Below are 10,439 nucleotides of genomic sequence, written 5' to 3'. Positions count from 1 at the left end.
CTGGTTATTGCGCGGGGCTGAGCTCTCTGCGCTGCAGGCAGCAGCTGGGACGGGGCCCCCAGCATCTCCCCATCCCTCCCCCGGGGGGGGGTGGTCCTGCTGCTCAGCCTCTTCTGCCCTCGTGGGACCCCACCCGAGCCCCCCGCCCCGAGAGGTGGAGCTGGAGGGCTGAAATAATGGGATGTTTGCGTGGGAGTTTGGTTTTGCTGGGGACCTGGAGGGGCTGGGGGGGCAGCAACCCGAGCTGAGCCTGGTGCCATGGCCCACAGCCACCCCTCGGTGCTGGCACACCAGCCCAGCAGCCAGTGTCAAGCTCGGGAGTTGTTTGTGGCTGAGGAGAAGGGCCAGACTGGGGATTTATCACAGGCGAGGTAAAAAGCAGCATCCAGGATCCTCCCTCTGCTCCATTTGGGCCTTTTGCCATCTCACTGGAGCTCCTGTGTGCTCTTCTGTGCATCTGCCCACAGCTGAGGGCACAGCAGGGACAGGGAATGCCAGGATCAGCCATTCCCTCCCTGGGTGTGTTCCCAAAACACAGTGGGAGAGCCCAGGGGCAGGGTCCTGGGGGAGCAGGGATGGGCAAGGGTCCCTCGAGGGTCCCTAGTGCTGTCAGCACCAGGTTTGGCTGGGGCACAAACCCCCAGCCAGGCTCTGCCACTTCCCAGAGGTAAGATAATGGATTGGGAACTAAGAGAGGTTGTAACAGCCAGACCCATTCCTGGTGCCTCCTGAGAGGGCAGAGCCCGTACTTGGGCCAGAGCAAGGTTGTGCTCAGCCATGTCCTGCTGCATCCTGCACCCAGGGATGGTTCCCAAAGGAATCCATCCTCACCAGGACTTGAGTGCTTGTGTAGGACCTGACTGCCTGGGTTTAGGTTGTTTCTGGGCTGGATCATCCCTGGCAGCCCTGCACTTGCTGCACCTGCTGCAGGAGGTTGGGTGGTCCAGCCCTTACCTGAGTGTCTCCTCTGGTGACAGCTGCCCTTGGTCCCACTGGGATCTTCAGGGCTGGGTGGCTCTGCTGGCTTTGGAGAGCACTGTTGAGTTGGAGCTCCATGTCCTGCAGCAGGGAAAGGCAGTTGTTGTCAAAGTTCATCCTGAAAGGTTAAAGCTCAGACAAAGCTCAGGAAACAGGAGCAGCAGGAAGGCTGTGCCTGTCCCTGTGAAGCAGGGAGCTGGGAGATAATGAAGAAAACAGGGATCACTGCCTGCTCCTGAAGCTGCCCCCAGGCCCAGGCTGGCACTGTGGGGCTCTGCCAGCCCCACACCAGCTGAGGGCCACACAGCCCTTCTGGTGTTTTTGCCACCCACTGGAGCATCTGGGGCATGTCCTGGGTGTCAATCCTGCAGTGTTGGGGTTTGCCCAAGCAGACCCCATGGCCTTGGCTAGTGGCACTACCAAAGAGCCATGTCAGTATCATCCGAGCTACAGAGGGTTTCCCACCCCCTTCCTACCCACTGTCACCCCCAGGACCTTCATGCCCCCCTGCTGAGCTGATCCCTTGTTCCCCCAGGAGCTGCCCTGATGCTGGGGCTGTGCTGGGCTGGTGGGGGCACACACCCTGGCATGTGGAGCAGCAGAGATCAGCTCCTTCACTGGGGTTGGAGTCAGTTCCTCCTAAAAGACAGTTCCCCACACCTTCAGCATCCCTACCTGCAGTGCTGGGCACAACCCCCTCCTCACCCCTGGTTTTCAGGGCTGTGCCAGAGCAAGCTGGGAGCCTGGGTGTCACGGGAGGACTGGGATGTTCAGCAGCTGGGAACAGGGATGAGGCAGTACCTGTTCCTGAACCACACTTACCCCCAGCAGCACCATCAGTGCTCAGCAGGATGAATCCAAACCAGTGCCTTGGACCTGACCACAGCCACATCCTCACCCCAGCTCAGAATCCCCAGCTATGAGCCCTCAAATCCCTCCCTCTCTCCGTGCTGTTCGGGAAAGAGCCGGGGAGAACTCCTCTGGCTTTTCCAGCTCCACACAACCCTGTGTCTCCCCCGCAGCCCCCAGCCCACCCTGAGCACCGAGGGGCTCCGGGGGTGCCCCAGCAGGGGCAGTTCCTGGCGTTCCTCTGCACAAACAGCCCTGTACTCCTGCTGGGGCTGAGGAAAAGGTTATTGCAGCCGCAACCCCGCAAATTACAGAGCAAACCTGTGCTCTGGCCCCTCACCGAGCCCGGTGGGAGGAGCTGCCCTGCTCCTGACCCGCATTCAGCGGCACTCGGGGATTTTAGCTGAAAGCCCCGCAGGGAGCAGCTCCCGCCCCTGCACCCCGAGCAACCAGCCTGCCCACCCCAGGCACAGGGGGTGCCCCCACACCTCGCCCTGCCCCAGCTCCCCCCGGGAATGCTCATCCCCACCGACCACCCCGGCCGGGAGCAAACCTGGGCAATGGGTACCAGGGCAATAAATACCAGAACCATGGGTACCAGGACAATAGATAGCAGGGAGCTCACCCCAAGACATCTGGTGGCAGCATCCTGCTGTTTTGCAAACATTTATTAATTGCATGAAGCAAAAATAGGAATTTATTTGTCCTTTTAATACCTAAATCCAGCATTAAAAGGAAACAACACTCTGCTTCTCCAGCTCTCCTGGCCTGCTCAGCAGCTCCAGGGAGGACACACTGTGTCCCTGTTGCTGATCTGGGGGCACTTTGGTTTTTGGGAAAAGCCACAGAGGGTCCTAAAAGCTGTTGCAAAGCCCCTGTGAGGTGCTGCATCCAGCCCAAGGTGCCACAGCCAGCCCTGCACTGGGAGGCCTGGCAGAGCTGTGCTGTGGGTGCTTTGTGCCCAGCCCCTTCCTGCCCCCCTCCGTTCCTGCCACCCCACTCAGCCACTGGGCCAGGAAGTGAATCCCCAGAGGGATGGGCAGGAAATAGTTAAGCAAGTAGCCAGAAATGGCCCTTTCTGGCCTGGCAGGTCCTGGACCCCAGTGTCACCCTCTTGTGTGGCCATCGCCAGCTCTGGGTGTGGGTGAGGATGGAGGAGAGGAGCAGAGCTAAGGACCAGGTCCTCCTGCTCAAAGGGAGATGTCTCTCTGTGGTCCCCTCTGCCCATAGGACTTACCTGCTGTCCTGCAGGAGATGCACTTTCTTGGTTCCCATGCCAGTCTCAGAGAAGCAGCCACAGGTGCTCACCCAGCCAATCAAGGATGCTCAGTGCCTGCAAATCCCCATCTGGTAATGGTTTTAAGCCAGAGAAGGGTCAGACATTTAGGTCAGACATTAGGAAAAGGTTCTTTAATATGAGGGTAGTGGATCAGTGGAACAGGTTGCCTAGAGGAGGGTGGAGGCCCTATCCCTGAAGATATTCCAGGTCAGGCTTGATGGGGCTCTGGGCAATCTGGTCTAGTTGGAGATGTCCCTGCTTATTGTAGGGGAGTTGGACTAGATGACCTTGAGAGGTCCCTTCCACCCCAAGACATCCTATGGTTCTTTGATCTCTAACACCACTCTGGCTTACCCCCCAAAATCTTCCCTGCCTTCCCCCTCCTCCAGACAACAGCCCTGGGGCCCAGCAAGCACCTAAGGATGGGCAGAGTGACAGCAGGTGCTGACACCTTCCCCTTGCAGCAGCTGCACAGGGGTAAGGCCAGGACCTGTGCCCCAGCAGCACTTCTGTGAGCGATGCTCCCCTGGTTGAGGAGCTGGGGGCATCCAGCTCCAGGGTAGGGGGTCCATGCAACAGCCAACCCCCTGGCATTGCCCTTTGGCCTCACCCCACTCCCTGCCTGTCACCTCCAGCACCATCAGGGACCAGGAAACACACATCCAAGCCTCACCCAGGGGACTGGTTTTGCTGCCCGATTGAACACGGGCACAGGGCAGTTTGGTGTTTGTGGCTTGGGGTGCTGAGGAACAGATGTCCCCAGGATCACTGGTTCCCTGCCAGGGAGACACTGCCACCCCAGGCACACTGCCCAGAGGACCCACACGTGCCCTGTCAGTGCAGGGCAGTGTCAGGGCAGTGTGAGGGCAGGCAGAGCCCTCAGGAGGTACCAAGGCTGGTGTTGGGGAGCGCCAGGGCCGGGAAACCTGCGCCTGGCTGGGTTTCTGTTTGGGAGGGTATTTAAGGGTGTTCTCCAGGGTGTGCCAGCCCTCGCCTCCACCCTGCTTTCACAAGCACCCTCTCCCAAAGAAGATTGTTGTTCTCGGCAGTGGAGCAGATGCAATTAGCAGCCAGGTTTCCCCGTGGAGGCTGCGCTGCTGATGGGCAGAGCAGTGACAGGGCCTGGCTGTGCCAGGGACCTGGGGACAGCCACCTCCCCTCTCCATGCCCAGGGTGAGCAGAGCCCAGCTCCATTAGGAGCCCAGTGGGATGCAGCAACCCAGACAGCTTGAGGAGCTGGAAACCAGGGGACATCTCCTGGGCTGGGGGCGTTGCAAGGGCTGTGTCCCCACAGGCTGGAAATCAAGGACCAAACCCAAAGCCAAGCAACAGGCACAAGCCCAAAGAGCAGGTGCTTGTTCTGGGGCTGCTGGTGCTTCTGACAGCCACCCCCTGTGCCCACAGACCATCCTCTTCCCCTGACCTGGGGCAGCCATGGCCCTTAGCCCATCTCTTGGGCTCTATGATGTTGATATTACAGCTCAGTGTTGGTCTCTCCCTGCAGTGATGGGGGTGACCACGTTGGTCTCAGGGCTCAGCAATCCCAAGCAGCATTTCTGGGCTTGGTCTCAGCATTGCAGGGATTCATCCCATGGCACCTGGGCACCATCACATCACCAAACCTCTGCCCTGACTCTTTGGAGGAAAGACAAGTTAGGAGAAGGGATTTCTGTCAGCATCAGCCCAACATCAGCAATTGCTTGGGAGCTCCTAAGGAAAAAGGCCAAGTTAAGGAGTCCCCAGATCCCCTCCCCATCCCAGTATCCAGCCCATGAGAGGCTCCAGTAGGTGCCAAGCCCATAGATCCACTTCTCTCTGACACCCACTGGGCAAACTGGTCCCATTGCATTGGAGTGACAGCGGTGGGAACTGGAGTGCACCTGTCCTCTCACATGTCCAGCACAAACCCAAAGGCACAAAGGAGGCTCATGGTGGGCAGCTGGTGCTCTACCAGTGTATCTCCTGGATAAAGTGGGAGCAGGGACTGGTGTGCCAAGGGCAGAGGGTTTGGATGAAATCACAAACGTGCACAGGGAAAGGGGTGAATTTAGCCACCATAATCTCACCTGAACATCAGCCTCGGGTGACGGGTCCTGCTGGCAGCAGGATTTGGTGGCCACACATCCCTCTGCCGTGTCACATCTCTGTGCCGTGTCACGTCCCTGCTGCCTCGCAGCCCCTGCGGGCAGAGGGTCCCATCCCGCTCTCCCAGGCACAGACCCGGCAGAGGGAGCTGTGACATCAGCGAGCCCAAGCACAGCTCTCCCTGCTGGGGCAGCAGCCCCGGGCTCTGGAAAGGGACCAAACAAAGCAGTTTGCTGGGGCGCAGCCTTCACCGAAAACTTGTTGACTCAGCACGTCTGATCACTCGCCCTTTTGCCTGGAAATCAAGCCAAAAGTTATGCAGAACTTGTCATTTCAGATATAAAAGCACTTTTAGCTCTGAAAAAAATCACTTTTGAAAGCACCTTCTCAGCTTGCATCCGTGCAGAAAGATCTTATAACCTTGGTGCTGTGGGTATTTTTGGAGCATCCGTGGATGGTGGAGCATCCCAGTGTGCAGTGGCAGGAGGCTGGGACCCCACACCTCCCCTGCTGGGGCTACAGCCACTGGGTGGGCAGGAGGACAGGGCCACCCTGCAAAAAGTATTTCTTGCTTGCAAAGAGTATTTCTCTTCCCCTACACCCACACACCCTCTGGGTGTGCACAGGCAGGGAGCAGCCCAGCTTCCCAAACAAATCCCCAGCCCCCAAACAGCAGCACCCCAGCCCTCAACACTCCCAAGGGACAAACATGGTCCAGACCCCAGCCAGACCAGGGGTCAGCACACACAGGCTGCCAGGAATCCCTGTGCCTGGGTTATTCCTTATCATTTGCAGCTCTGCTACACTCAGTCCTGGGAAGCTCCTGGAGGCAAAAGTCAAGGTCCTTCAATCACAAACTGCTGATGCAACTCAGTGTCCTGGAGTGATGGGTCAGAAAAGCTGCCTCCATGGGACAGCTGTTCAACCACTGGGAGCAAGTACTGACATGTTCAAACCACTGTCTTCATTTCACTCTCAAGACCACGCAGACTGGACTCATGGACCTGCTGGCTAAAGATATATCAGGCTGAACAGACCCAAACAGACCCAGTAATCAAAATTTCCATCCAAAACCACAGCATCAAACAATGCAGCCAAGAACCAGGACTCCCCATCCCTCTGCTCCTCCAGCCCAACCCGCAAATCAACCACTTGCTCAAGAAAAATTGGATTGTAACTATTTATTTTGGGTTCCTTTGAAAATACCAGCATGTATCTCCTTCCATTCATGGCTTTGTGTGGTCTCTCAGCCCATGACAGCACAGTGTCCTAGCCAGCTGTGTAGCTCACTTCTTCCTCCAACGAGCAGGTGACCACCAGGTTGGAGCTGCCTGGTCCATCTCCAGGGTCATCCCTCCATGCCAGGTACTGCCCAGGAGCATCACAGACAGGGAGCAGAGCAAGGGAGCAGGAGGGCAGTCCAGAGGGACTGGTGGGGATGGCTGGAGTTTTCAGCTGCCCCAGGAAGGGAGACTCTGGCTTGTGTTTTCTGGCAACTTAGAACTGGATTTGTTACTTGATCATTAAAAAAAAAAAAAAAATACAAAGGAAACTCTGCTGCTGCTGCTGCTATCTGCAAAAAGAAAGAGAAACATCTATCAGCACCCTGAGCACCCAAGACTGAGCTGCACCAAAAGCCTGTAAAACCAAGAAGCACACAGATATTTGAAGGCTGAGAAGTGTGAACAAAGCGGTGGGGTGTCAGTGGATGTGACAGTGGGGACACTCACACTGATGCCCTCCCTTCACCCCTATGGCAAGCACATGGTCCTTCAAGCCAAACCAACCAAACACTGGAAACACCACCAAGCAGAAACTCCCACCCAGATATGCCATCTCCAAAGGTCTGAGTAAGATCTCAAGCACCTGGGGAAGGATTCCCAGTGCCACTGGGCACTGCCACCAGCCTGCTCCCACCGGGAACCGGGGTTGATTTCCTAATGCCTTCAAAAGGTGAAGAGTCAAGACCAGCCTGAGAGTGGTTGAAAGTCCCAGCTACAGGGACTCAGAAGAATCAGACCACAGACCAGTCTGCATTCATTTAGGTTATGAAACAAAACAAGGGCTCCACGTCCTGCCCAGCCACGTTAGGGCTGTTGAGTAATGGACTAACACTATTGCCACCTCTCCGAACTCTCATCGTTTCCACACAAGCAGGAATTTGCCCACACACAGAAGCACTGAGGTTACCTGGACTCCTACTCTTCCAAGTGGGTTGAAAACAAGACCTTACATTATCCACATCTCCACCTGCTGAAGGGCTTAATTGCTCAGAGGCCCCATCTCCTACTTACAGTTCAGTGTCTACAATGACATCTGGCTTCTCCAGAGTTTGTCGTCTCCTCTGGATGGCATCCACAATCTTTTTCCTGGGGCCCAGTGGGATATTGATGCTCTTCAGGTCATTGTCTGAACACAGCATGAGGGCCTCCAAGTCAATCTTTTCCTTCTTCAAGATGGAGATGAACTCAAACATGTGCAGGGAAGCCAGGAAAGTCTCCAAGGGGCTGGTGTCTGGTTCATCATCATCATCTAAGCCCAGCTCCACCTCATCCCAGGGCAGCTCCTCCGCGTTCCTCTCCTGCAGGCTGTTGGCACTGCCAATGCTATCGTTGAGACTTGGCGAGCGCTGCAGGCGGCTCCGCAGTTTGACACCTACCCCATCTGGGTTGTCTTCCCCCGGCATTCCAGAGTCCTCCCTGCCAATCCCAAAAAGCCCACTGCTGACGTAGTTGCGCCGGAACACCATGGTGCCCAGCCCGGGGCGGTTGAACAAGGAGTCGTGGCCAGAGTCGGTGCTGACCTCCGAGTGGGCCGAGTCCATGTGCAAACCTGGGTCACTTATGGCACGGGAGACAGTGTCTTCATCCGTGAGGAACATGTCTCTGATATTCCGCCGAGTCCACTCCTTGGGGCTGGCATATGTGCCCTGCTTCACAAACATGACATCGTTCCCCAGCTGCAGCCCGGACAGGGACCTCACGCTTTTCCTCCCATCCTCGTAGATCTTGAACGTCCCGTCCACCTGCTTCTTCTTCTCCAGCTTCTTTTGTATTTTCGTCTTTCCCTTGGCTGTGCCATGGATGGTGGCTTGGGAATATGGCAGGGACGTCACCATAGACATGTGTTGGAACTTCTTGCTTAAGGTGCTACTTGAATAGCTGGAGAAGCTCATGGTATCCGAATTATCCGACATCTCCTTTCGGTACCGTTTCTCCATCCTTTCGTGGTGCTTCTTCTGCAGCTTCACACAGTCCTTAATCCTCCTCTCTGCATCCCGAAAGGCCTTGTCCTTCAGCTTGCTCACCAGCTTGGGGTTGAGGCTGCTCTGCTTGGCAGCGATAGAGTCCAGGTATCGCACACACTCCATGTGCCCCTTCATGGCTGCCATGTCCAGCGGGGTGTGGTAGTCATTGTCCAGGCACCAGATGTTGGCCCCAAAAGAGATGAGGAACGAAAGGCAGTTCAGGTGGCCGTTGGCTGCAGCCAGGTGGAGAGGGGTGTTCCCCCAGATGTCACATTTGTCTGGATCACCCCTAGACAGCAAGGAAAACCAGAAGTTAGTAGGCAGGGGTGGCTGAGGGGCTCTGCTGAGACATTCCCAGCTGGGCAGGGGCAAATCAACACCATGAACTGTTGCCTCCTTGAAATATGAGGTTGCACATCTCCAGCTCCAATAGCTTAATTTTAAGGGGGTCTTCTGGAAGGTTGTACCACTGACATGGAATTGTGTCTACATGCAAGTCTGTGATTATTCTTGTGACTTGAGTTTAGCTCTCAGGAGACAATGTTCCTGCACCAGACGGAGTTTTGGAGGGAGGCAAACCAGGTTCTGAATAACCCAGAACTGAGATATGGAGCTGATTCTATCTCAGACCTTAAGCTCGTTTTAAAATGTCAAACCTCAAGCATCCCATTAATTCCTAGTCTTCAAATCTTGGCTTCATTCAGATTCCATAGAGAGACATCCCAAAATACCTCTCCATATACCACATCCTGTGTGGGACACCGTGGGGTCCCACCATGATGGTAGCTCCACCACGAGAGCCATTCCCAGCATTGGTTCTGAAACCCACTGGCTGCTGCACCTTCCCATCCTCCTGTTCCCTGGTGCCAAGAGGAACTCCAGGCACAAGAGAGCAGAGAATAAGAACTAAATTGCTGGCACTGCCCTGGGGGCTGGGGTTTTGGGGGGGGGGGAGGGTTTGCCCTACCACACTTGGTTTCGATTGCATGGCTTGGAGCACATTGGTATTAGCACATCCTGAGAATCCAGTTTCAGAGAAAGTGGAGATTAGGTTTCTGCACTCCTCAAGAGCTGGACACTCGACTCATGCCATTAGCATCTCTCCTCACACCAGGCTGGACCCCGCCCCAGAGAGCTGCTGAAGGGGCCCAACGATGGCCACAAACCTTGGATTCAAGGGAAGGCTCCTCCTGATGTTCCTCTCTGTTTGTGATCAGCTGAAACAAGAGAGAGTTCACACCCCTGCTGGCACAGCCTTCCCCGGGCGCTGCTAATGAGATGCAGCCAGCAGCAGTATCTGTCAACAAGGCGCTCTCCCTGCCTGCTCATGGAGAAGGCAAAGCCTTTCATTAAGCCTCTGCAGCTCCACCACCCTCCAGAGCAACTCCCCGAGGGCTCTGAGCTCCTCAAGAGCTGGACACTCGACTCATGCCATTAGCATCTCTCCTCACACCAGGCTGGACCCCGCCCCAGAGAGCTGCTGAAGGGGCCCAACGATGGCCACAAACCTTGGATTCAAGGGAAGGCTCCTCCTGATGTTCCTCTCTGTTTGTGATCAGCTGAAACAAGAGAGAGTTCACACCCCTGCTGGCACAGCCTTCCCCGGGCGCTGCTAATGAGATGCAGCCAGCAGCAGTATCTGTCAACAAGGCGCTCTCCCTGCCTGCTCATGGAGAAGGCAAAGCCTTTCATTAAGCCTCTGCAGCTCCACCACCCTCCAGAGCAACTCCCCGAGGGCAGCAGGGCTCTGGCACAGCTCTGGCTCAGCACAGCTCCTGCCCTTCTCCACAGCACCCTTTCCATGAACTCTAGAGGAACCGAGCACTGTCCTGCCACAAAGACCTCTGCTCCAAGCCCTGGTGACACCAGGAGTCTGGAAGATGAATGCACACTTGAGACCTTCAGCCCACCATGCTTTACTCCTGCTGCTTTAGGAGCCGTGCTGACCAAGAGATGGGAGCAGAGCCCAGAACCTTCTCCCAGCCCCCACGTGCTCTGTGC

General features: G+C 56.2%; 2 protein-coding genes across 2 annotated transcripts in view; both read right to left on the bottom strand.

Annotated features, from left to right (window-relative positions):
• The window catches only part of FADS6 (fatty acid desaturase 6), a 19,751-nt gene extending 16,649 nt beyond the window's left edge, over positions 1-3,102 (bottom strand). Inside the window, exons 1-3 of the mRNA XM_010002739.1 lie at positions 3,065-3,102; positions 955-1,096; positions 430-467 (exon numbers count right to left, since the gene is read on the bottom strand). Of these exons, the coding sequence (XP_010001041.1) occupies positions 430-467; positions 955-1,096; positions 3,065-3,102 (218 nt within the window). The remainder of the gene's footprint in view (positions 1-429; positions 468-954; positions 1,097-3,064) is intronic.
• A 4,379-nt stretch (positions 3,103-7,481) lies between these two features.
• The window catches only part of USH1G (Usher syndrome 1G (autosomal recessive)), a 7,937-nt gene continuing 4,979 nt past the window's right edge, over positions 7,482-10,439 (bottom strand). The window contains exon 2 of the mRNA XM_010002664.1: positions 7,482-8,727. Within this exon, the coding sequence (XP_010000966.1) occupies positions 7,482-8,727 (1,246 nt within the window). The remainder of the gene's footprint in view (positions 8,728-10,439) is intronic.

This window comes from Chaetura pelagica, unplaced genomic scaffold (genome assembly GCF_000747805.2).
Source record: "Chaetura pelagica isolate M959 unplaced genomic scaffold, ChaPel_1.0 scaffold47, whole genome shotgun sequence".
NCBI lineage: Eukaryota > Metazoa > Chordata > Aves > Apodiformes > Apodidae > Chaetura > Chaetura pelagica.
This window is presented reverse-complemented; position numbering and strand designations above follow the sequence as displayed.